Below are 27,559 nucleotides of genomic sequence, written 5' to 3'. Positions count from 1 at the left end.
GAACGATAACATCTTCAACTTTTTATTATTTATTTGTATAAGTGAATTCTTCTTAGTTTAAAATCAAATTAACTTTAATTTAAGGAAAATGATGAATGAATCACTATTCAATTTATTAAAATCAAATTTAAATTCTTCAAGTAAATTCAACGTATATAATTCATTAATCAATAGTTTTTAATAATACATACCAAGATAGTCTTGTATAGAAAAAACCTAATTGTTATTGATAACTTGATCAATATCACTCCACATTTGATTGGCTATACTCTCTCTCCATGAGTTAGCATTCGCTCGTTGTTGTTCTTGAGAAAATAATTGATTAAAGTTGTCATCTTCATAAACTTGTTCTGATGAAGATGATGGGACTTCATTATCTAGTTCGATTGAAAATTCATCAGAATGACACTCCCTGCGAAGAAAATTGTGCAATCCGGCACAAGCCAATACAAGCTCTGCTTGTGTTGTATATGGAAATGGCGGAGCTGTTTTGAATATTTTGAACCGCGATTTAAATATACCAAATATCCTCTCAATAGTGTTCCTCAAAGAAGCATGACGAAGATTGAACAACTCTTTTGCATTTTCAGGGTGACGACCCTGGCCAGTGAATTCTTGAAGATGATAACGTACACCTCGAAAAAGAGCCAAGAATTGACGTCGATTTGGATACCCGCCATCCACTAAAAATTATTTACATGTCAAACCATATATATGTAGTATCAAATAACCAATGAGTAACATATATATTTTTTAAAATTACAAAAATATAAATAGTTAAGAAACATATAGAACAAAAAATACCTCTGGGCACTTTAAGCCCATTATTTCTTGATAAAGCATCTGTCAACACAAGTGAATCATGGGCAGACCCCTCCCACCCACTGAGTACATATATAAATTCTAAATCAAAGTTACAAGCTGCTAAAACATTTTGAGAAATTTCTCCATGACGGTTACAATAACTGTTAATATCTTGCCCAGACACCATAGCTGGAATGTGAGTGTCATCAATAACTCCAATACAATCCTACAACAACAATAACATAACTACCATCATCATCACTAATAATAATAATAATAATAATAATAATAATAAAAGAATTTCATACTTACTTTAAAGTAAGAGTAAAATCTTGTACTCTCTCTTATTTTTTTTGGCACTGCAGATCCAGGTTTGACCATCATATCTACTGCAATGCTCTTCAATGATTTCAACACCTTGTTGAAGTTTTGGCTAGTATTGTAATGTGATCGGTCAAATGTTTTACGAATCAAGCAATACCGAGTATTATGACCAACAACAAGTAAAAACATGACAAGCATTTCTTCGACGCAGATGTGTCTTGTATCTTGTAAGGAGGTTCTTTCTCTAAGGATCTTGCATAATTTTAAAAATATGTCTGGGTACATTATATAAATTTCTCGAAAGTTTATTGGATTCTTTTTTAATATTCTATGAATATAATTATATCCACTTGTACTTATTGGTTGTCTATTTAAGGGACGATGAGCATATTCGTCTTGTATGTTTGCTATATATTGATATAGCACATAGAGGGTCTTGGAAATTTCCATCAACAAAGACTCAATGGTTTCATACAACTCTTCTTGCAATTCTTCTTCTTCTATTTGTTCATCTACTTCATGCATATTGATATTTGCCATTTAAATGCCTGACATTAACAAGCAATTAAAATGAAAGAACATCTACGAAATCATAAAAAAAACATACCATGTATAACCAAAATAAAGATGTGTTCAATAAACAATCCAAAACTTGTAGAACTAGAAAACATTCAAGAGCTAATAATTCACTACTAGTTCAATAATTAGAAACCAATTCAAAATACTATAAATAAAAATTCTAACATTAATTACTAATTTATGCCCCCAAAAACTACTCATTCACTCATTTTAAAATCTATCCCCTCCAAACGCTCTTCAATTGTCATTTTCAAGAAAGCCACCTTCTTTGCTCTAGTATTGAGCCAGTCAAGAGCCTTGTAATGAGTACGATTATCCAAGTTTGGGACTTGTTTTATAGCATCCCAACAGTTATCATCTGCAACGCCAACTAATTCAATCTTAGAAGATGCTTTCTCAATGGTGTAAGAGAGTCTATTTAAAACATCTGGGTCTATATTCTTTGAAGTGCTTGATTTTGCTTCAAATTCGCTCCTATCTCGTTTTCTAGTTGCTTGTGGAACCTCAGAACTCATAGGTTGAGATGGTAATGGTGAAGCAAGGTCCTCAGAAAATAGAGGCTGATATGAAGATTCTTGCATATTGCTTTGTATGAATTCACCACTGTTGTGATCAAACACGTAATCATCTAATAAGTTAGTACCCCCATTTTCTTCTGTTTCAAAGGTTCTCACATCAGTGTCATCTCCAAGTCCAATTGCGTATTTTCTTGTAGCAGTTCAATTCCCAACTACAAGTCTTAAGTCTTCATAATCCTCAAAAGTATCAGTCCGATAATGTTCATGTTTAGGGTGAGACTGCCAAAGAACAAAAATCATAAGTGTAATTCAAATTATAATTGTAAATATACAGTTTGTAAATATACAATTTATTATTCTAACCTTAAAATAATCCTCCCATACTTCATCACTAGCTGTGAATTTCTTTGTCATAGAATCCCATCCAAACCCAGAACTATGACGCATAAGCTTACAGTAGTTGTTATATCGTTGTTTGAACCACTTCAAACGGCTTTGATACTGTGCAAAAGTCTTTTCACACTCAAGTTTTGCATTAAGAGTGGGAAGTATTTTTATTTCCACTGTTCTTTTGTTCAACACACCATTCCTATCACGTCATCCTCTCATTGCAGCATCAACCATAAGTCTTAATAATTCATTGCTCTCCTCCACAGTCCATATATTATATTTTGCTTGTGAATCTCCCATTGATAGTACTTCTTTAGCATGCATAAGATAGAAAAATGGTGGATGAGCACATATGTAATAATATTCTTTGCTGTTTTATAATAAAAGTTTGGCTTATGCAACCAATTAAACAGAAAAAGAAAATTTCAACAATCAAATGCTTCTTAATTTATTAATTTCACTATTAAATTATATGAGATTTTCATTGACTCTTTCAATGAAAATAAAATACTATGTTATTTATATGCTCTCCCTAATGCCTCAAAGTTCATACATTCTCGGTTACATATTTGCACATGTTTATAAAAGCAAGCCATATGTATAAAAATTGATAAATAATTGATATTTTCTTTGATCCTTTGTTCTTTGCTAAAATGAATATTGGAAATTACAGAACATAGAGCAGCTGCTCCATTTTTCCCAAATTATATAAATCCAAAACCAGCAACATTTCAAAGTCGATTTTGAGTTAGAATGATAAAAAAATAACCACCTATGAACCACAAAAGAAAAATATTTTACACGAAGTTTCTACGATTAATTTTCTATACACAAATTGTGCTCCATAAAATAAAAATAAAATCAAACACTCACTAAAAAATGAAATCAAATAAAAAATTTTGCTCCACTATTCATATAATAGTAATCGTTAGAGATATAATAAATTCTACTATTAATTTTCCATATACAAATTGTGCTTTGTAAAAGAAAAAATAAAATCAAACACCCATTAAAAAATGAAATCAAACAAAAAATTTTGCTCCACTGTTCGTATAATAATTCAATATTTACTTACGTTGACCCATAGAGTTGAAAAAAGTATATACTAATCGTTAGAGATTGTGTTAGAGACGGTAGACAGATATATAGGTTTATGGTACCAATCGGGATGGGAAAAATTTTAGATATATAGACGAACAATTGAAACAGTACCAATCGTTATGAAATAAGGGAAAAATTGTAGACAAACAATCGAAACAATAACAATCATACCTTTGAAGGAGAATTTTTTGGTCGTGAGAGGAGGTTTTTTTATCGTGAGAGGAGACAACACTAGAGACGTCTTGAGAGAGTTTAGTGCGATTAAAATCTGTCAAAATCTCTAGGTAAAATGGAAGATAATTTTTTACTTTTTATGGTAATACCTAAGACATTTAAATATATACTAAAGAATTTTCTAAGAATCCTTGGAAATCTATTACAATTTTGGATACCTTTAAACTTTTATGGAGTCTTTAAAAGTCAAGTTTGAATACCACATGATTTTTTATAACTCTTTGAAAATCTATTTTGAATACCACTAAATTTGTAAAGAGTTTATAAAAGCCTAATTTCAATACTTCTAGACTTTTAAATTTTAGAAGAGTCATTAAAAGTTATTAAAAGCCTAGTTTTAATACACCCCCCTAAGATTACCCCCCCCCTTAGGATTTCCTCCACCTAGGATTACCACCCCCTAGAACCTAAGGTTGCCGCCCCTTAGGATTTTTCACCACCTAGGGTTACCACCCCCTAGGACCTAAGGTTATCACCCCTTAGGGTTTTCCACCACCTAGGATTATCACCCCCTATGACCTAAGGTTATCACCCCTTAGGGTTTTCCACCACCTAGGATTACCACCCCCTAGGACCTAGGGTTATCACCCCCTAGGGTTTTCCACTTGCCTAACCGCAGTTAAGACTTTCATGAAAAACCTCATTCACACGTGTTAGATGACACATAATCTTAACTTTAAATCTTTTGCTATTATTAAAACTTGGGTTCAATCGTCGGATGTTTCCTATACCAACAAACACTACCTACCAAGTCAACCAACTTAGTTGCACCAAGTCAAGCTTCTCTAACACCACTTCAATGTTTCTCATCCTATCCCTCCATGTCTTATGTAATCTTCTTTAAACTTCATCAGATTTCCAAGGTATTGAGTATATTGCATTTTCTATCCAAGTCATTATTCATTCTCGACCATGTCAAGTCCCAAGCTTCATTACCTCCTTGCATGTCTTGTCAAGTTTCTGCATAACTTAACACACATATCAACCACATATGCAATGTCTAACTTAAACCTTTTATTCAAACATTAAAACCCAATTTAGAACTAGCCACTTAAGGCACAATTGCACTAATAAGTTTGAGAAAGATTATGTTTACTTAGATGCACTAAGAGGGAAATGCAACAATTAAGACTTGTGATTGGATTAGATGGTTGATATATGAAGGGGCATTCAAAAGGAGTCTTGTTGATTGTTGAGTGTGCAAGAACTTGCAAGAACACATATAGAGCTTGAGGAGCTTGTGACTCGTTGAGGTCGAGTTATGATATGGATGATGAATTGGTATGATGGTGGCATCTGTATGACTTAGAGGTCCATGAAGATTAAAGAAGGTTGTATGAGGCAAGCCCAAGGACTACAAGACAAGGAGTACTAAGATGGTGCTGGAGTATCTATGGAGCATGACTTGATGTGGCCAAGTTTGAGGTTCAACAACTCAAGGTCCAAAGAGATATGAGAAGATTGCACAAGACAATTGAGGGACCACAAGATGACGTGTATTAGAAAATAGCTAGGGTGACAAATAAAGAAGGTGAACTATGTAGGTACAGCATGAAGGATAACAAATGAAGATGTCAAAGGCTCGTGTGCATTCAAAGAACAATAAGTCTAATAAGAGATGATCTTCGTGCAAAATCAAGATATGATGGTAAAACTTCATGGTGAGGTAAACTTGTGCGCATGAGATGAGGTGAGGATAAAAAATTCAATTGATTGGAATTGAATTCCAATTGACTGATAAGACAAGTTAGTCAATTGGCAAACCCTAAATAGTTTTCAAGATTTGTGGTTTGGACCCACTTATGATTTGGTGCAATCACCGATGTAGAAACCAGAAACCAGAAACCAGTAGACTGAGTAAGCCTGAGAAGCCGATGAATAAAATATTTGCATTCGGAAGAATAGTTGATAAAAAGTTTCTATTCAAAAGAAAAGTTGACTAAGCAGTGATGATAAATCTTTGATTCATGTCGGAATGTGGTCGACGACTAGCACAACAGATGAAAAAGCAGAAAAGAACTATTAATAGATAAGGTTATGGTACGGTCAGATATTAAACGGCTATTGCATATAGACTGGTAAACTTTCAAACTAGTCAACTATATGCAACAGACAACAAAACAAAAGTTAAAGGATGAAAGGCTGGGAGGTCGTGGTGGCTTCAAGGTTGAGGATTCTACATTGGCTAAATGTATTCTATTCTTCATTGTAATCTTTGCTTATAAGAGATTTCTCCATTGACCAAGAAGAAGAAAGTGATGTTTTCTAGGAATGATTCACTAATAGCTTATAAACCGTGAAGTAGAAATTTTAAAGGTTATCGAATCATGTTAAACAATGTACTAGATCGATAGCAAGAGTAGATGAAATGTATTTAATAGGTATATACTCACTATTTATCACTTCATCTCAAGCGTCCAACCATTTCATATTTTACACATGGATCGCCACCCGTCTATTAGTTGATGCTAATTGGAGGGGCAAGTAAAAACCGTCAGGCGTCTATGTGCCATTGGTCCACATGCCACAATGCCACAATATGGCTAACCATCCATCATATAGTAAGAATACCAAGCATTATGTTAGTTGTTGGTGCATAACGGCAGACACTGGATGCAAAATTTTTGCAACAGTAAAAATGAGGCCAGTTTATGTTTCAGTCCTATCAAAACGAAATAGGGATACCACTCCGCACCATTTGGAAAGACCCTTGGGGAATGAATGAGCAACCATTTCCCTCGACAATTGTTTGCAATCCTAAGAAATACAAGTTTCAAACTGCTTGACCTAATGGGCCACACGGTTAAATATAAACACTGCACCACAAAAAATTAACCTACAGACGACCGCCACAAACACTAGCCTAGTTTCATAATAAATCTGCAGCGCAGGCAGACAATAGTATCTATCTCCTATTCGGGCAGCATCAACATCTCAATAACACAGCATGTCAAGGACCAATAACAGCTTCAAACCTCTTGTGCAGGGACTAATTATTCCATAGCCTCTTCTTCACCTACCCTGGGTACTTCATTGAACATATACTGGTTCTGGTACTCCATTAGGTACTGGGTCGATCTCTTCACATCAAGAAACAACCCGTAAACCCTGCTAACGTCTTCCATCTCCACTGTTTTACCCTTTCGCTTCTGGCAAGCCAGTGCAGCCGCGGTGATTAGGTGGATGGCGTACCTCAGTGATGTCTCCACACCAATTTTCGTCAGCAAGAGCTTTGCGTCCTTGGACATTTCCACCTCTTCTTCGTCACACCTGATTTCAAGAATCTTACCGATTTCTTCCTCAGTGTATGGCTGGGTGGTTATAATGAGAAGGCGATCCAAGAAATCAGCTGGAATTCCATGAGGTGACCGATAGTTGGTTCCTCGGATTGTTGTGATCCCACGATTTGTTGCGATCACTAAAATTGGAGCCATCTCATTCTCCAAGGCATTATTTAGGAAGGAAAAGCATTCAATGTCTAGCATATGGACCTCATCAACGAATAGGACACCTGGAATAATCTCAGCCTTTCCTTCCTCTTTCCACTCTGAAACCTTCGAGTCTATTTGTTCCCTCACTTCAGCTCGGATCTCACCAGTGTCACCAGTAAAAAGTGCAAGAAAACCCTGTGTTCTGAAATTTACATAACACAAAGACAGGTGTATCAGCGTGAGGCAGCTTGAAAATAAGGAAAGTTTTGTCACCATGACATCCGTGTATCTTTAGATCAAAGTTGGAAATAAATAGGATAAAATTGCAGAACACGTTCCAGCTAATCCACTGAATATGCCAACTTTTACTAGTATCGCTATGAATGCAAACAAGGCAAATGGGAAATAAATGGTGTGAAGAAAACATTTGCCAGCTTAATTAAGCTGTTGTCTCAACCCTGTGAATAACTAATAGGAAAAAACAAGTACACCAAAAGGGCACTATCATGTCATAATACCAAATATGTGAGACGGTAGAATTGACAAATGGAGCATTGGAGCTTGATAACATATGAATGTAAAGAAGATTTTGCAACACCAAATCAAGATCACACTACTGTAGACGAATCAACAATGACAGAAATTTGGCACAATGCAATTGGCAACAGTGCCAAGCAACATCAACAGGCTGCAAGCAAAAGTGAACAACCATGAGTAGCAGTTCTTTCTCTAAAGCATCTAGTGCCATAATTATGGTATTGCTTCAACCTCTCCAATGGGTTATAATTGCTGAACAGTGCAAGAAGTCAGACGGCATCACAACAAGAGATACATAAGCACTTCACTGTTCTATAAATACACAAATATCAATGCACTTGATCTGTGCCTCATTGTGTTATCATGAAATTGTTCATTAGACAGTAGAAGAGCTTAAATAACCAGGAATAATTGAATAAAGATTTATCAATATTTTCAACAATCTTTACAGGCTCAACAGTGATAACTCAAAATCTGATCAGGATTCCAAATTCAATACGTCATCAGATACCTTATTTTATTGGTTTAAATTGTTTCCAGATAAAAAAAATGTACATATAGCTCAAACAAGTAGTGGACTCCATAGAACCCATGTTGTTTGCCTTATCTAGAGCAAAAATGCCAGGACAGAAGTGACGACCATAATTACCAATTGAATAGGTATGTAGAATTCTAAAGCTGAAATAAGATAACAAACAAATCAAATTTGAATCAAATCCCTGTGAAATCATGATTGGTAAACAATCATGCTAATATATTACAGTCAAGTAGAGTACACCATTTTAATATTTCAGATAGAAGAAAACCAATTTTAACATTTTTGACTTAGCCTAAAGGCGTGAATACACCAAACTCTAGATGTCTGCCAACTAAATGTGTACCTGTTGTGCTATTTTTCACTAAATCCTATAGGATTAACGTAATAGGACGTCTTAAAGTGCACACCCTCTTAAACACAAGTACAGAAATGAATCTATATTGAACAAAAAATGTTGGCTAACTTTTCACGGTCAGAAAGTTATACAACAACGACTAAGCCTTATCTTAGTATGTGGGGTCGATTATATGGATCATTTTACGACATTGAGCTCTATCTTCTACTATATCATCATCTATACTTAAAAAATTTTATTTTATTTTATTGTTGTTAACTAAGTCTTTTTTGGACTTCCTCTTACTCATTTGATATACGTGTTTGTCATAGTTTCACATCGTCTAACTTGAGTATTTATTGGTAGTCTAAGTACATGCTCGTATCATCTTAAACATGCCCCTCGAAGTTTTCCCTTAATAGATACAACTCCGACTTTCTCTCTAATGTTCTCATTTCTTATCCTGTTCATCCTCGTATATCCACACATCCACCTTAACATTCTCATCTCTACAACTTACATCTTCTACTCATGTGCTCGAGTCATAGCCCAACATTAAACTCCATACAACATAGCAAGTCTAACTGCGATTTTGTAGAACTTTCTTTAAGTTTTAGAGGTATTTTACGGTCACATAATCTCCTTCATTTCAACCATTCTGTTTATATTCTATGTAAGGCGTCTCTCTCAATCCAATCATCGTCTTGCAAAAATGATCCTAAATATTTAAAACTCTCGGTTCCGAGCAACTATTCATCTCCTATCTTGGCAATTGTCTCATTACGTCTAATATTGCTAAACTTAAATTCCATATATTCTGTCTTTATTCTAGTAAGTCTAAAATCTTTCTCTTCTAGTGTTTCTCGTCCAGATTCTAGTTAAGCATTTACTCCTTCACGTGCCTCATCTACCAAAATAATATCATCTTCAAACAACATGCACCACGGTAGTGTGTCTTGAATGTGTGCAATGAGTTCATCCATAATTAATGTAAAAAGATAGGAACTTAAAGTGATCCTTAATGTAACTATATCTTTATTGGAAATGCTTCAATTACTCCGCCTTTATTCTGGTCGTTACATCTTCATACATATCCTTAATTAGTTCAATATATATCACGCTAACACTTCTGTTTTCTAGAATTCTCCATATAATTTCTCTTAGACTCTATTATAAGTTTTTTCTAAGTCGATGAATACTATGTGTAAATCTTATTCTTGCTCCCGATATATTTCAGTTAATTGTCTAAGATGTATAGCTTCTATTGTCGACCTTCCAGGCATGAACTCAGATTGATTTTTAGTTGCCAAGGTCACCTTCCTTAATCTTTTTTATATTAATTTTTCCCAAAGTTTCATGGTATGACTCATTAGTTTAATACCCCTATAATTTGTACAATTTTGTACGTCTCCCTTGTTCTTATATAACGGAACTAAAGTACTTATCCTCCATTGATCAGACATTTTTTTCGTTTACAATATCATATTAAATAATTTTGTAAGTCATTCAATACCTTGTTTCCCTAAGCACTTCCATACCTCTATCGAAATATCATCTAGTCCAATGGCTTTTCCATTGTACATCCCATTTAAAACTTGCTCTACTTCTGAAGTTTGAATTCTACGATAAAAATTTAAATTTCTATGCTTATTTGACCTACTTAAATTATCTAAGTTAAGTTAATCACCTAAAACATCATTAAAAATTTGATAAAAATACCTATTCCACCGCTCTTTTATTTCTCTATCATTTACTAGTACCCTATTACATTCATCTTTAATACATTTTATTTGGATAAGATTTCTCATATTCCTTTCTCTCACTTTAGTTATTCTATAAATGTCTCTTTTCCCTTCTTTTGTATCCAATTTTTGATATAATCATTCAAAAATTTCATTTTTTGCTTTATTCACTACTTTCTTAACTTCTTTCTTGGCTATTGTATATTTTTTTAAGTTTACCTTATTTTTACAAATATATAATTCCTTATAAGCTATTTATTTTTCCTTCACTTTCTTTTGTACTTTCTCATTCCACCATCAAAATTCCTTACTTGGTGGTGACCAAGTATAGGTCAGAAAGTTATAAAACATAAAAAAGTTCTAGAGATAAATCTCAGTTGTAGCTAAATTAAAGGAACTCATGGCCAAAAAGCAAGTGTTCTAGTTATTTGGAGACAATCGACAAGGAGAACAATGTAAAGAAAACTATATTACCTTTCACCAAATCAGACTAGAAAAATCCATGACAGCAAAATCTGTAGTAATGGATGACTCAGTTCGAGTATCAAATATAAAAGTCACAAACTCTTGGACAATTTTCTTTAATGTTTCAGCCAAGACATGACATGATGTTAATATCTTGTAGAGTTTACTAGTCCCATGATAATTTCAGAGTCTATGTACAATGACTATACCCTGATTGGATTCATTTTCACTTAGGCCATGTCTACTAGAAGGAAAGGGAGCCATAGCGGAGGGGAAGAGAGAGGGAAAGATGCTACTCATGAAAATAAACATATAGCAGATGCCAAATTCTTAGAGATGATTATTCAAGTACTGAAAAAAACTCTGGAATGGTTATATGGCTATACACCTTTATTGACGTCAATATAAAAAAAAAAATTGTGTAATGGTGACAAAGTTGAGAACACAGCATCATAAACAGAAATGGATATTATTCCACAAAACAAAAAAATGATGAGGATTATACATTTTTGATCAAATTTTACAGAACACTTCAACAAAAAAACTAAGATTTTCCTCAAAAATCTACAAAATGCAACACAAATCTTTCTGCAGTAAGTCTTTTTTTTTTCCTTAGCTCAAAACTTTACCAAACGAAATTTAAGCAAGCAAGCAAAAATATATGCAGCATGAACCCTCTCCAAGAAACAAGCTAATTTATAATATCAATGCATTGGTTCACTTAGGTCAAAAATCTGAAAAAACAAATAAATAAATATTTTTTTATAAAAAAAAATCTACAGTTCTAAGCTAACCATTTGATCATAATCAATAAGAATGAACACTGCATAAGCTTAAATAAGATTGAATCAGTGTAACTGAATTTCATTAAATAGTCAAGAATAACTTCGTTCTTATGTTTTCTAATGAAATGAATCTCTAAGGTAGAAATTGTTTCTTCAAAATGTGAATAATTTTCTATTTTAAGTATAGACCTAGTTCCAAAATCATCAATCTCTACTTGGAAAATCAAGTTTAGAAAATATTTGATAAAACTTACACTTAAACTACTAAGCATATTGCACCATCAATCACAGTCAAATATTTTAATATGAAGACACCAACTTCCAGAAGATTAAGCAAGCATGGTTAGAAATAGCCCAGATAATAGTTCATGGTTATAAAATTATTCCAATCTCATCCTAGTGCAAAGCAGTCTTGCTCAATTAAGATATTATTTCAAATTAAGTTAAACTTGCATAATAGTTGAAACGAAATAGGGCAAAATACGTTAACAGCTCTCACTTAGTCCAACAAAGAAAGAAATCATAAAATGGCCTCTCCTTAAGTCTTTCTATATAATTGGAATAAATCTGTATCAATGCTTGGCGGAAGAAAATGACATACCTGCTATTGATAACATCAATCTCATGGAGGTTGACACAATGCACAACCTCTTTCCTCTTCTGCAGCTCTCCTTCTGGGCACCTCACAAACTTAGTGCTAGGGCCGGTGGCATCATAGTCCCTCGATCGTGTAATTGACCGGCCAAGCTTTGTGACCTTCCCAGAGGCCCTATCCAGGGTTATCACGTCTCCACTCTGCACCTTCTCCTTTCTAAGCGCCTCTATCATCTTCCCTCCGAGTTCATAAACTGTCTCCATGTCGGTCGTCTTCAGAGTCAATTTCCCAGTTTTCGAAGAGGACTGGCCAGATGATGCTCCAGATGCAGGGCGGTCGATGGAAATCTCGACAACCTCACCCTCAATGATCTCTGCCTCCTCCTTGATGCGGACGCCAATGGCCTTACGGAAGGCCTGAGTAAGGGCCTCGGTCTTAGACATCTCGAGAGAGAAAATCTCGGAAGCAGAGACGGAAGCAAAGGGTGTCTCCGCCCCGAGGGATTTGGCGAGGCCCATGGCAACAGCTGTCTTCCCGGTGCCAGGTTGGCCGGCGAGGAGGATGGCGCGACCAGCGATCTTTCCTTCCTTAATGAGGTTGAGGATGAGTCCAGCGGCCTTACGGGCGGCGCGTTGGCCTACCATGCCTTCGGAGACATCCCGGGCCTCGAGCGCGGCGTCAAGGCCGAGCCCTCGGATATGGGAGTGTGCCCCGATGCGCTCGATACGCGTCAAATCCCGTGCCTCCGAAAGATTCCTGAGCTCTGCCATGGGCGTCGGTTAGGGAAGAAAACCAGGGACGGGAAAGAGTGCTAGGGTTTACAGCCGAGCCGAGAGGAACGAAGCGACGGCGAGGACGAGAGGTTTCCTCTTCCGAAGGGTTTTATCGCGGATGGGGTGACTACAAAATGACACAAAACCCCTGACTATTGTTATATTACGTTACGCTCCAACCCACAGCGTCCCATATGTTTCGGCTGGTAAGGGCGCCAATTAGGACGGTAAATGAATCCAATCGAACTGAACTTAAAAACAAAAAAAAATTAATATTCAAGTTCGAGCTCGAATTTGAATAGAGATATTGGAAGTTAGATTCGATAGAAAGTTCAAGTTCGAGCTCAATTTAAAACTTTCGAGCTCAAGTTTGAATTTTGTTCGTGTCAGTGATAGATTATGGCTCGAAAATAAAAAAGGCTTGGTTTGAAGTTAGGTTTGGCTCAAAATGTACAATATTATATAAAAATTATATCCTTCTAAAGCTGGTGAGTAGGGCGGTAAATGAGCCAAGTCGTTCGTGAGCTATTCGAAGCTTGATTCGATAAAAGCTCGTTTGAGCTCGTTTAATTAGGCTCGTTAAGATAAACAAACCAAGCTCAAGTTTCACAATATTCGGCTCGTTAGCTCGTGAACATGTTCGTTAAGCTCATGAATCAATTTTTTTTTTAAAAAAAATAATAGTTTTGATATTGAATTTATAGATTTTACACTCTACTTGTGAAAACACATAGACAAATATATTAAATTTATTTATTAGAATAAAATTATAAATTTTAAAAAGAATATTATAATTTTTTAAAAATATATAATTTAGTTTTTAATAAATATTTAAATTTATAATTTATATATATTAAGCTTGATAAAAGCTTGAATAAGCTCGTAAGCCATGAATATATTCGTTAAATAAAGCTCGAGCTCAACTCGATTATAAACGAGTCAAACTCAAACATCCAAGAATTCGACTCGGCTCGGCTCGGCTCGATTACACTCCTACTCGTGAGTGGCTCGCGAACTTTCATTTGCAGTCCTAACATCAACTCTCGTGGAAAAATCTAAAAATGAGATTTTTTTATTTTTGATAATTGGTATATTTTTACATATTGTCAGGATAAATTAAGAAGTGGTCACGAAGATTTATGAAGGAATTTGGAGGGTTATCAAATGACTAATATTTTTAGATCTAACCTGTTTCTTATTGAAAGGAAAATTCATGTAACTGGAGCTCGAATCATAAATTACTTGGTTATCTATTAAAGGGCACAACCATTGCACCAGAGGTTGAAAAGTGAGATTTTTTTTATGTTTTTTAAATGTCACATCATTGCACATCAAAAGTAAAAAAATTCTCTCTTTTCTCCACTATAAAAAAAAAACTTTAGTATAATTTATTTTATAGATCAACACTCAATAATTCGCCTATCTTAAAAAAAATCTTAATTATTTGACCGAATTTATTAAAAAATATTATTAAAAATTTATAATTTTTTTAAAGTACAATATTAAATAATAAATTATTACAAATAATTTTAAAAAATTAATCTTTTGCTGATCATGTCGTAGTGTTTCTAAATATACTTAACCAAGTCGACTCAAAGTTAATGATGTACTCGATTATCACGTAGTTTGCAGTTCCTCTGAAGGTATTCTTGAAACTCTTGGGTAGAGTCTTGAAATATTTATGTCGGAGGATCTTTTTCATCATTCAACCAATTGATTACTACATCTCTTTATCCTTAATAATCATCTTGTGTAAAATTATATATATATATATTTCAAGTTATTCTTATACCAAAATTGCCTTGAGTCTCCGATCATTGTCCAATGAGATTAGAGCATCCCAAAGACTTGCTCGACGTCCTTTCTTATAGCTTTTTGTCTTTGCTTGAATATCTTTCTCTTGGAATCTCGGAGGCATGGAAAGCTCTTGCTGAAAGCGGCTCATTCTATGTAAACTCCATCAGTTAAATAATACCCTTTTGTTTATTATATGTCATTTGCTGTCAAATTAACTTTCAGTGCATTTCCTTATAGAACATTGTTAAATAAAGGTAATTCATTAAACACATTGATATCATTATATAACTCTAATTTAAAAAAATGTGTCATATCCATAAATCTACAAATGCAACCACTTCATGCACAATGTTAGGACCCATTATCACCTCAAGTTAACTGACATTTTCAAGCAATGAGACAATTTCTCCATTCTCAATGCATATAATCAATGCTACCCAACATGACATGGAAGTTGTGTCACAATTCATACTTTTCAAGTTAACGTTGGATGTAAGAAATATTAGGTCTTCTTAAGTATTGTGGCCCAAATACTTTAATCACACATTGACAAAAGTTAACCAAACAATTTAGAGCAGTTGTTTCCCCTATTCATAAGTACTCATCACAAATGTCGACAAGGATCCATATGACAATTGACAAATAGCGGCTATACATTTCTGAAGGGATAACAAACCATGTCTTCCTGTTACATCAACTCTCCATTCAAAATATTTTAAATGTTCTCAAGCCATTGACTATGCTAAGGAATAATCAATCATCTTCGTATCTGAAATCGTTGTCGAATACCTCATTGGGATATATCGATTGATCAAAGAAGTAATCATTCAAGAGGTGATCATATTCGGCTTCATGATCTCGATTTAAATCCCTTCTATGAGTTCCAAGTCATCATCTGAATCCATCAAAAAATGTCTCCACTGATCGCAGAGAATAGAACGCCTAGAGTAATTTTGACTGTTAGATATTTGAAATAAATGAATATAATCAATGTGGTTTAAGAAGACAATGTTAGTAAAATAGATGATTCTAGCTTCTATACATGATTGGTCGTTGTCATGAACTCGAGTTTAAGATCGCCGCTCAACCGCTGGTGGAGACAAGGTTTTAACGTCGTTGCTCGATAACTTGATGTAGAGTCGGGTTTAAGGTCATCGCTTGACTGTCGGTGGAGAAAACCCAAGTTTAAGGTCGCCGCTCGATCGCCTCCACCTCTAGGATTGAGGGGGAGCGACATTCATTAACTCTAGAGAAAAAAGAAGCTTCTACCTCCGAGTCAAATGAAGAAGAAGATGGTGTCACCTCCACAAGTCAAGCAAAATCAAATGAAGGATCATGTGTCACCCCTATAAGCAAAGATATAATTATTTCAAATTTAGATAATAAAAATTACATTATATGCTTTGAGTGTAAGAAGAAAGGGCACTACAAAAGTAAGTGTCCTAAATTGGTTAAGAAGAAGGGCAAAGTAGCACCCAAGGCCAAGGAAAAGGCTAAGGAGGTCGGGCCCATGACTAAGAAGAGCAAGGAACACATTTTGTGTTTCTTGTGCAATTAAAGAGGACATTACCAGAGTCAATATCCTAACGGGAAGAAACTGTTGGATATTGGGGCCTTAATGGACCAATACGGTTTTGTGGAAAAATTGGAATGTCATCAATAGATAAAAGTCGTAATTGACTTCAAAATTGAAATCTACGTTTCGAGTAGATAAATTTAGACTATTAATTTGCTCAAAACTAATTAAAGGTGAATGACAAATTAATTGTTTAAAGTCGGCCCAAATAAACATTAATTGTTCATTAATGATATATATAAGGAAATGTATGGGAGAATAGTCCCACATCGGAAATTTTTGATGTGCATTCTTTGCTTATTAATGATGTTGTGTTAATGGAGTTAACTCAGAAAAAGACCAGGTGCTCTCTTCTCAAGGGCGAGCAGGTGCTCACACCTGTGAGCTCGCCACGTGCGCAATGGACGCTTTGTAGGCGTACTTTGCACTTCGCACGTACGCGTCGTCGCGAGGACATCCACGTGGGCAAGAAGAGATGACTGGACTGTTGATTGGGCAAACGGATGGCAACCGTTGATCAAAGAGGTGTGATGGATCGCTTGTGATGCGATCTAGAGCATTGGATTGCGAAGAGTCACGATCCGCTTGGGATGAGACTTGATCTGAAGCGTCAGATCGAATGGATCAGTAGATCCAGATCCATGGTTGATGACACTAGGCGAGATCTGAGGGTCACAACTCTTCAAATCTGATGGACGAGATTAAAGTGGGATATGTGAAGGGTTATAACTCTTCAGAATGGATGATCCAGATCGATCCAGCCCAAAGAACACATCCCCTCACCCAAAAAGGCATTCAACCTCTTCATTTGGTATAAATAGAATCCTCCAGATGCTATCCGTTAGCACCGTAGCAGAGTAATATCGTTTACGGATATAGTGTTGAACATTAGCGTCGACTATCAGTATCAGTTAACGATATTTTGCAAACTGATATGGCTATTTCCAACGACGTTCCAACCGCCATTCCGCCAACATCAATTCTGCATGGAGAAAAGATGCTGCAAACCACGTCGCAACCTCTCTTGAGGACTTGGATCTCACTGCGGTCATGTTTGAATCCAATACAGTGGAGGATAACCCGAAGCAATGGTGGATCGATACTGGAGCAACTCGTCATATCTGTTCAGATAAAGCGATGTTCTCCAAGTATACTCCGATAAATGGAAGGAAGCTCTATATGGGCAATTCCACGACATCTCCGATCGTCGGACTCAGAAAAGTTGTTCTGAAGATGACGTCTGGAAAGGAGCTAACTCTGATTGATATGCTCCATGTTCCCGACATCAGAAAGAACCTAGTTTCTGGATCGGCACTTGTTAAGGCCGGGTTTAGACTAGTGTTCTAGTCCAACAACTTTGTCCTTACGAAGAATGGTGTCTTCGTAGGAAAGGGTACTTAGAACAAAGTCTATTCAAAATGGTTGTAATAACTGTACTCCGAAAATTTGATGGTAATAAAATAATTGCTTCCAGCTATGTGGTTGAGTGTTTCAATTTGTGGCATGATCGACTCGGACATGTGCATAATAATACTCTGAAACGTCTCGTCAAACTAAATTTATTATCGAACGTCAATGTTGACGAAACACACAAATGTAAAGTGTGTGTAGAAGCTAAAATGACGAAACTACCTTTTCATTCGGTGGAAAGGTCAACGACTCCTCTAGAGTTAATACATAGTGATCTATGTGACTTGAAATTTGTGCAAACTAGAGGAGATAAAAAGTATTTCATTACTTTTATCGATGACTGCACGAGGTTCTGCTATGTCTTTCTTTTACGAAGTAAAAACGAAGCCTTAGAGACATTCATAACCTATAAAACAGAAGTTGAAAATCAACTTGACAAACGAATTAAGATAATTCGTAGTGATAGAGGTGGAGAATATGGTGTACCGTTTGATGAATTTTGTTCAGATTATGGCATTATCCATCAAACAACGGCGCCTTACTCACCTCAATCGAATGATATTGCTGAACGTAAAAATCGGACACTAAAAGAGATGATGAATACCTTGTTGATAAATTCAGGATTACCTCAAAACTTGTGGGGGGAATCAATATTATCAGTAAATCATATTCTCAACAAAATTCCTCAAAAGAAAAGTGATAAAACTCCATACGAACTATGGAAAGGCCGCAAACCATCGTACAAATACCTGAAAGTGTGGGGGTGCTTGGCAAAGGTCGAAGTACCTAAACCAAAGCAAGTAAAGATCGGACCTAAAACATTTGATGCAGTATTTTTTGGATATGTCTATAATAGTAGTGCATATCGTTTCCTAGTTCACAAATCAGACATTCCTGATATTCATGTGGGAACAATCATAGAATCTCGGAATGCGATATTCTTTGAAAATGGATTCCCAAATAAGAAGGAAAACGTTGAAAATGATAATAACGGAAGTTCAAACGAAAATGACGTTACCGAACTTAGCCGTTATAAAAGGACTATTGACGATTAAAGTGAAGGGCCACGTCGTAGCAAACGGGCTAGAGCTGAGAAATCGTTCGGGCCAGATTTCATGATTTTCATATCGAAAATGGACCCAAGAACATTAAGTGAAGCTCTCTCTAATCCCGATGCTCCAATGTGGAAAGAAGCTGTCAACAGTGAAATCGAATCCATCATGAATAATCATACTTGGGAATTAGTAGACCTTCCTTCTGGTAATAAACTATTAGGTTGTAAGTGGATACTAAAACGCAAGTATAAAGCTGATGGATCAATTGACAAGTATAAGGCCAGACTTGTAGCCAAGGGGGACAAGCAAGAGGAAGGCCTTGATTACTTCGATACCTACTCACCGGTGATAAGGATTACGTCCATACGAGTGCTAATAGTCATTGCAGCACTGTATGACCTTGAAATACATCAAATGGATGTTAAGACTGCATTCTTAAATGGTGAGTTGGAAGAAGAAATTTATATGGAGCAACCCGAGGGGTTCGTGACTCCAGGAAATGAGAAAAAGGTGTGTCGACTTGTTAAGTCATTATACGGACTTAAGCAAGCACCTAAATAATGACACAAAAAATTTGACAAAGTAATGCTGTCAAACAAATTCAGAATAAATGAATGTGACAAATGCATTTATGTCAAAGATACACCTAAAGGTTATGTAATCATCTGTCTATACGTAGACAACATGCTAATAATGGACAGTAATCATGATATAATCATGACTACAAAGAAAATGTTGACAAAAAATTTCGATATGAAAGATATGGGTCAAGCAGATGTTATATTGGGAATTAAAATTCTCAGGACATCAGAAGGGATAGTTCTAACACAATCCCATTATGTAGAGTCAGTATTGAAAAGATTCAATGCGTACGATCTCTCTACAATAAAATCACCTATGGATCTAAGTCAACACTTAGTGAAAAACCATGGTGAGACCTTATCGGAGTTGGAATATTTTCGGATAATAGGCAGTTTGATGTATCTCACAAACTACACACGTCCGGATATTACCTGTGTGGTCAACAAGCTGAGTCGTTTTACGAGTGATTCAAACGACACCCATTGGAAAGCATTGATGCGAGTTCTTAGATATTTGAAATATACTATGAACTATGAATTACATTATGGAAAATATCCCGCTGTGCTGGAGGGATATTGTGATGTTAATTGGATATCAGATACAAAATACTCCAAATCCACTAGTGTATATGTTTTCACGATCGGTGGGGGAGTAGTATCTTGGAAATTCACTAAGCAGACGTGCATTGCTCGATCAACTATGGAATCCGAGTTTATAGCACTAGACAAAGCAGCTGAGGAAGCTGAATGACTGCGGAATTTCTTGGAAGATACTCCGAGCTGGACGAAACCTGTGCCTGTTGTACTGATCCACTGTGATAGTCAATCGGCAATTGGAAGGGCACAGAGTAATATGTACAATGGGAAGTCACGACATATACGTCGTAGACATAATACCATTAGGCAGTTGATCTCGAATGGAGTGATTGCTATCGACTATGTTAAGTCCAAAGATAATTTGGCAGATCCTCTTACAAAAGGGTTGAGTCGAGATCAAGTATACTGCTCATCAAGAGGAATGAGATTAAAAATCTACAACTAAAAAACGACTGTAGTGGTAACCCAACCTTGTTGACTGGAGATCTCAAGATCTTGGTTCAATGGGACAACGAAGTTACAGAAGTTGTGTTACAGCACATGAGATATTTTATCTCTATCTCAATCCTAGGATGAATTTGTGTTGTCCTACCTCATGTAATGAGGAAAAGCTTATGCTTTTAGTGACTTCTATACCTTATAAGGTGGAGTATGGTAGGATACTCCTGATAGAAGTGTCACATATATGAGTGTGAAGACAGGCCGCTTCAATGAAACACTCATGAATCCAAGATGGTGTCCATGGCCGAAATGGAACCAACCATGAGAACCTAAAGTAGGTGAGATAGGTCTCTGTGTGGGTGTTATTGTCTTAGTATACACCAACAACTGAGCAGTTCAAAACATCACGTTCACTGCACAGCCTAGTATACTCGATAGCATTCCACTACGGAAGGTTCAAAGCCACAAGCTACCTCTCCCCGATGCAGTGACTTATCGATTAGACTCTTGTAAAGTGTCAGCATGCATACACGTATTGCATTAATTTCCATTCATGTGGGGGATTGTTGGATATTGGGGCCTTAATGGACCAATACGGTTTTATGGAAAAATCAGAATGCCATCAATAGATAAAAGTCGTAATTGACTTCAAAATTGAAATCTATGTTTCAAGTAGATAAATTTAGACTATTAATTTGCTCAAAACTGATTAAAGGTGAATGAGAAATTAATTGTTTAAAGTCAGGCCAAATAAACATTAATGATATATATAAGGAAATGTATGGGAGAATAGTCCCACATCGAAAATTTTCGATGTGCATTCTTTGCTTATTAATGATGCTGTGTTAATGGAGTTAACTCAGAAAAAGACCAGGTGCTCTCTTCTCAGGGGCGAGCAGGTGCTCGCACCTGTGAGCCCGCCACGTGCGCACGTGAGCAATGGGCGCTTTGTAGGCGTACTTTGCACTTCGCATGTACGCGTCGTCGCGAGGACATCCACGTGGGCAAGAAGAGATGGTTGGATTGTTGATTGGGCAAACGGATGGTAACCGTTGATCAAAGAGGTGTGATGGATCGCTTGTGATGCTATCTAGAGCGTTGGATCGCGAAGAGTCACGATCTGACCGCTTGGGATAAGACTTGATCTGAAGCATTAGATCGAATGGATCAGTAGATCCAGATCCGATGGCTGATGACAATAGGCGAGATCTGAGGGGCACAACTCTTCAGATCTGATGGATGAGATTAAAGTGGGATATGTGAAGGGTTATAACTCTTCAGAATGGACGATCCAGATCGATCTAGCCCAAAGAACACATCCTCTCACTTAAAAAGGCATTCAACATCTTCATTTGGTATAAATAGAACCCTCCAGATGCTGGAAATATGAATCGAATCATCGAATTCATCTATTCTACTCTCTCTTGAGCATTCATCTCATCTTGTGCATTTAAGAGTCCAAAAAGCCTACGAGAAGGTTCGCTGGTCTCGGAATTCGGAGTGCTACGATTCCGAGACGTTCGTCGTTGTATCTTGGGAACGAATTGCTGCTATTCGTTAGCACCGTAGCGGAGCAATATCGTTTACGGAGATAGTGTTGAACACTAGCATCGATGATCAGTATCAGTTTGCGCACTTTGGGAGATACCGGGAATAACAGAAACCGACCAAAGTCAAAGGAGGAAGCTCAACTCAAGGGGGAGCTCTTAAGAGCAAACCCAAGGTATTATTTATTGAGCTTATTCCTTTAAGTAATGATAAAAATTATGCTAGGAATAGTTTATATCATTTTAATGTTATTTATCATGAAAATAGGAAGCATGATAGAATTAAGGAAAACTGTGTAGCTTATCATACTAAAACCACTCAATCCAAGGATAGAAAGATAGATAACAAATTAGGCAATAACTCTAAGAATTTTAGATATAAGCCTAGAAATAGAAATGCTCAAGGGAAAAATGAAAAATCTAAAACTAAGGATTTAAAGATGGAAAATCAAGCCTTGAGGTCAAGACTTGACAAATTAAAAAATGACCTAAAAAGAATGAAAAATGAGTATAACCTAGGTTTAGGACATCAAGATCCATCCAGTGGTCGTAGAGGTTTGGGGTACAAACCTAAAACCAAGAATGATGTGATCGAATATCATAGGGTTCCATATAGTTATGGAACCAACCCTGAGTCTAGGGGTCAAGTCAAAGATACAAGGGAAGTTATCCCTAGAAGTATTTTTGCCAAGACCAATGTGACTATGACTTTTAAGAAAGTTACTAAGAAGGTCACATGGGAGGCAATCCCTAGAGTTGACCTAGGAGAAGTGACCAAGACTTCTAAGAAGTCTAGGAAGGTCACTAGGAAGGTATCTAGGAAAGTCATCCCTAGTGAATATCTAGAACATCCAAGGAGCACAAATAGGTTTTGAATTCCTAGGAGTATATTCTCTACACCCTAAATGAATTTAGAGAGTGTCAACTCTAAATGGGTAAGGTGGTTAACCCAACCTTAATAAAGTTGACATTTGGAGGCATTTTCAAGGCTTTTTGTTAATCATTGAAAATGTAAAGGATGAATTGTTTACTCTTTGGAAGAGTAAAATGTGTCAAAATTTGAGGAATTACACTTGATTTAAATTGGCACAACTAACCAAGAGTAAAAGAAATGTCAAGTTGGTTTTGACATTTTCTTGAGAAAATGTAGGCAATTTTGGATTAGATTTTAATTTAGTAAAAGTTAAGGATACTTAGATAGATTATCTAGGTATATTTTATTTATACTAATTTGCCATGATTGTTTTCCTATCATATGCTATGACATTATATTTTACATTCATGCATATTATGAAAAACAAATAAAAATATCATGCCATGTCATACATACATCATGTAGCTATAGTATGTTTTTTTTTTAAAATACTTATTTTGATATATGCCAAAAAAGTCATCATGCATTAGTTTTAAATTCTTATAATTAAGGGCTATGACATTTACTAACATTTGACATCCTAGGTGGATGTTCATAAATTAAAATGCCTAGATAGATATGCATGATCCCTAGTTTAGGGTAAAATCAAAATCTATATCTCAAAAAGACTATAAGGTGACTTGTATGTGTTTTAGTGCACATTAGATATAAGTGAGATGTTAGGATAATAAATACAACTCAATATGTTGATTTAGTACATTTATTTGAGTTTTGATTTTATCAAAACATATAGTTATGTGTTCACTAATCATTAGGAAAGCTAATGTATAAATCATGTGCATTGAGCCTAAAGAACATGGTTGAAAATTGGTTTTGAAAATTATTTTAAATATATTTTAGAAAATCTTGGTGAAAACTATCTTTTGATAGTAATCATCATTGAAAAGTTAGACACAAAACTTGGAAGAAACATTGAAGTTTTTACATGTTTCCAATTTTATGTCAATCTTTGAAAATAAGGTGTATTTTCTTAGAAAACTATTTTTCCATGATAGTATATACCCTAAATAATGTCTACAAGAATTTTCATAATTTTTAGAGTTTATACAATTTTTAGGGTATTTTTGAATTTTGCTGAAATTATATTTCAAGAAATTAGAATTTCAATTGATTAGCCAATCGATTGGAGCATCTCAATCGATCAACCGAAGTTTGGAGCATGTCTTTAGGGGGAGCTACTCTTTAAGGACATGAAAATTACTTTTCAAACACCATGAAAGATGGTTAACCTTCGTTAGAATAAATGCTCAAAGTTGAGCGTTGAACAATAATGGAAGAGTGGATATCTTCATTGTTGAGTTGTGAGTGCTCTTGGATGGACATTGTGAAGTGGTTTAATGCTCAATGATGAGTATTGGATACAATGAAGGGTATGAGACTCTCATTATTGTGTTGTGAACAACAGATGAGTAACTCTTCAAGGGGAGAGTTTTTGATGTGTGTCAAAGGGGGAGAATGTAGAGTTTAAGTTAGACCTTCATTATACAAAGGAGGAGTTTGCCCTCTAGGAAAGAGAGAGAATGAAGGAAACCCTCATTCATAATTTGGCATGAAGAAGAAGCTGAGGTTATGAGATTAGCCTAACTTAAAGGTATTATCAAATATCAAAAAGGAGGAGATTGTTGGTGTAATATCTCCTATGTCAAGTTTGACCAGGTTGACTAAGCTTGAGTTGGCTCAAGCTTGAGTCTTGATGTTTAGATTTCGATGTTTGATAGTATATGGAGATTGCAGGTGCAATCGTCTGATTGGGGAGATTGTTGGTTCAATTCTCCTCTGGTCAAAGTTTGACCGGTTTGATGTGAAGAAGAGTCAAGTAGATCAAATTTGACTGGTTACTTGACCGGGAAAGTCCTAACTGGAAGTTACGCAAAGGCAAGTCCAACAGGAACATTGGCAGAAAAGCAAATCCAAGTGAATCAGTGTTGACCAGACATTTGGTGGTGAAAGTCTTGGTGAGTGAAGCCAGACCGGTGAAAGTCCCGGTGAGTAAAGCTGGGCAGTGAGAAAATCCTGGTGAGTGAAGGTAGGTGAAAAACCTAGTGAGTGAAGCTAGGTGAAAGTCCTGGTGAGTGAAGTCAGGTGAAAATCTTAGTGAGTAAAGATAGGTGAAAATCCTGGTGAGTGAAGCCAGGTAGGTGAAAGTCCCGGTGAGTGAAGTCATGCAGTGGTAAAAATCCTAGTGAGTGAAGCCAGGTGAAAATCCTAGTGAGTGAAGCTATGTGAAAGTTCTAGTGAGTGAAGCTAAGCAGATGGAAAGACCTAGTGAGTGAAACCAGGCGCGTGGAAATCCAGGTGGATCATGGTTGATCGGACACTTGCTGCTGGGAAGTCTAAGTACGTAAAAGGGTTGACCGGATACTTAGCATAAGGAAATCTAGATGGGTCAAAGGTGATTGGACATCTGGTGGAAGGAAGTCCAGGTGGGTCATGGAGGACCAAACATTTGGCACGAGACGGTAAGTCCAAGTGGGTCAAAGTTGACCGATCACTTGACACGAGGAGAAAAGTCCAAGCGGGTCAAAGGATTGACCAGACACTTGGTGAAGAAGTCCCAGCAGGTCAAGGTTGACTAGATGATAGGCATGAGGAGTTCCAACAGGTCACAGTTGATCGGATGTTGGATTTGGGAACCCTTAAGTTTGAGTTAAGCAAGTTAAGGGTAGCCAATCAATCATCCCATCGATTGGACCGAAGCCCAATCGATCAACCGATCGATTGGGAGAGGCTGCGATAAACAGCGGCCCAATCGATCGACCGATCGATTGGGAGCCTGAATCGTGAGCATAGAATGTAGCCTAATCGATTAAGCATCACCAATCGATTATGTGATCGATTGGAGCTTGAAATCTCGCGTAACGCGTGAAAGGCTGAATCGATCGGGAGATCGATTCAGGGCTTTTCCAGTGAGAACACACATGCGCTCTAAATTGATCATTCGATCGATCCAAGCCTTCCCAATCGATTGGGATATGGCCATTACGTGGGTAGCGAGTTTTGGATGGTTGGGATGGCTCGGATCTCACTTGGCAATCGATTGAGAGCAAGCCCAATCGATTGGGAGCCCTAGAGGCGCAATGTATAAAGATGTGGCAAGCTTTCTTCTTAGTAGTTTACTCGAGCCTTCTTCCAGCGCATGCGGTCCTTTCCAACACTCTCCACCAGTTCTTGGAAGCTCTTGGGGACAAGTGTTGCTGCACTTCCAAGGTTTAAGAAGCGTTTTTCGACAACAAGGTCAAGCAAGGAGAGATTTTTCTTTTATATACTTGTATTTCCTTCTTGCGTGTGTTGTATCCTGTTGTGTGAGTTTGTACGAGGTTTCTCCACCTTTGGTAGTACCAAAAAGGAATATTCTTCATAGTGGAGAGCGTGTCGTGTGTAGATCCTTGGATTAGTCAACTCTTCTTAAGGTTGATACCAAGTAAATTCTTATGTTAGCGTTGTATGTGTTACTTCGAGTTATATCTGCTATGAATCATCATCACGAAGCAAGCAAAAGAAGCGCGTTGAGCTATTCACCCCCTCCTTCCTAGTTACAAATCGACCCTAACAAATCTAACACAAGATCAAACTATCTTAAACTAAATCATCTGTAATTGAAAAATCATCTCATACAACCTATAAGATTATCTTATTTGATCACTTAAAATGAGTGAGATGTTAAATAAAATTTAAAAGTTATTAACCTTTTATATATGTTTACTTAGCCTAAACCCATAAGAATTAAGAAATTATTAGATAGTAGAATAGACTTGTGTTAACACCTTACTGATCTATTTGATTTCTTTTAGATCTAGCCTAGGTTATATCCTAACTACATGAACCTATAGATTTAGACCGTCTTTATATCTCACAAATATCTAGGTTTAATATGAATGTGCATTGAGCTATGTAGATGGGCATGAGATATTAAAATCCACCGCTAGTTCTAGATGTAGACAAGTGTATCAACGTGAATTAAGGAGTTTAAAATTAAAAATGATCACTATAATGCCTAATTCTAAATTAAACTAATTGATCATTCAGTATTAATCAAGGAAAAATGGGTTAGGATTTCTTTAAGGATAATTTATAGGTGTGTTATTAAAATAAATTATTTTTAAAAATGACTTTAATTTTTTTAAAAAAATAATTTCTAATCAATCGAACATAGTGGTTCAATCGACTATAAAAGTTAAAATCTTAAAGAAACGGTCAAAATTTAACTATCCCAAAGTTAACCGATATGACCAGTCAATTGATCACGACACGACTAGTCAACTGATCAATCCAGCGCTATAAAATTACCACCAAGGGAAGGTCCCCTCGGCTTGTGTAAATCCAAGCTCATTTTGACTTAACCCCCGGCTCGTCTTGACTTGGAGTTTCATCAACTTGATTGTTGACTTGACCATTGACGGTATCTCCGCCGCATCCGGGAGGGAGAGAGTAAGAATGTGAAAGAGTGAGGAGGAGAAGAGAGATCGGCAGC

General features: G+C 36.3%; 3 protein-coding genes across 3 annotated transcripts; all 3 read right to left on the bottom strand.

Annotated features, from left to right (window-relative positions):
* Positions 1 to 216: 216 nt before the first annotated feature.
* On the bottom strand, positions 217 to 1,185 carry LOC122043909. The gene is made up of 3 exons (XM_042604472.1): positions 1,117 to 1,185; positions 805 to 1,030; positions 217 to 377 (listed from the first exon to the last, which is right to left on the bottom strand). The coding sequence occupies exons 1-3, from the start codon at positions 1,183 to 1,185 to the stop codon at positions 217 to 219; spliced, it is 456 nt and encodes a 151-aa protein (XP_042460406.1).
* Positions 1,186 to 1,904: 719 nt separating this feature from the next.
* On the bottom strand, positions 1,905 to 2,915 carry LOC122043907 (uncharacterized protein At2g29880-like). The gene is made up of 4 exons (XM_042604471.1): positions 2,847 to 2,915; positions 2,589 to 2,726; positions 2,442 to 2,504; positions 1,905 to 2,267 (listed from the first exon to the last, which is right to left on the bottom strand). The coding sequence occupies exons 1-4, from the start codon at positions 2,913 to 2,915 to the stop codon at positions 1,905 to 1,907; spliced, it is 633 nt and encodes a 210-aa protein (XP_042460405.1).
* Positions 2,916 to 6,560: 3,645 nt separating this feature from the next.
* On the bottom strand, positions 6,561 to 13,257 carry LOC122041947 (ruvB-like 2). The gene is made up of 2 exons (XM_042601845.1): positions 12,384 to 13,257; positions 6,561 to 7,583 (listed from the first exon to the last, which is right to left on the bottom strand). Exons 1-2 carry the CDS (start codon positions 13,145 to 13,147, stop codon positions 6,944 to 6,946), a joined length of 1,404 nt encoding a protein of 467 aa, XP_042457779.1. The 5' UTR covers positions 13,148 to 13,257; the 3' UTR covers positions 6,561 to 6,943.
* Between the last annotated feature and the right edge of the window lie 14,302 nt (positions 13,258 to 27,559).

This window comes from Zingiber officinale, chromosome 2A (genome assembly GCF_018446385.1).
Source record: "Zingiber officinale cultivar Zhangliang chromosome 2A, Zo_v1.1, whole genome shotgun sequence".
NCBI lineage: Eukaryota > Viridiplantae > Streptophyta > Magnoliopsida > Zingiberales > Zingiberaceae > Zingiber > Zingiber officinale.
Note: the sequence above shows the minus strand (reverse complement) of the source record. Positions and strands in the feature narration are given on the sequence as shown.

Coding starts and splice junctions, on each gene's coding strand:
- LOC122043909 (XM_042604472.1), bottom strand. CDS start 1,185: ATGGTCAAACCTGGATCTGCAGTGCCAAAAAAAATAAGAGAGAGTACA. Junction 1,031..1,116: donor GATTTTACTCTTACTTTAAA/GTAAGTATGAAA, acceptor TTGTTGTTGTAG/GATTGTATTGGAGTTATTGA. Junction 378..804: donor TGGGCTTAAAGTGCCCAGAG/GTATTTTTTGTT, acceptor CAATCGAACTAG/ATAATGAAGTCCCATCATCT.
- LOC122043907 (XM_042604471.1), bottom strand. CDS start 2,915: ATGGGAGATTCACAAGCAAAATATAATATATGGACTGTGGAGGAGAGC. Junction 2,727..2,846: donor ATGAATTATTAAGACTTATG/GTTGATGCTGCA, acceptor ACTTTTGCACAG/TATCAAAGCCGTTTGAAGTG. Junction 2,268..2,441: donor ATTATGAAGACTTAAGACTT/GTAGTTGGGAAT, acceptor TCTTCATATCAG/CCTCTATTTTCTGAGGACCT.
- LOC122041947 (XM_042601845.1), bottom strand. CDS start 13,147: ATGGCAGAGCTCAGGAATCTTTCGGAGGCACGGGATTTGACGCGTATC. Junction 7,584..12,383: donor ATTGATGTTATCAATAGCAG/GTATGTCATTTT, acceptor TGTAAATTTCAG/AACACAGGGTTTTCTTGCAC.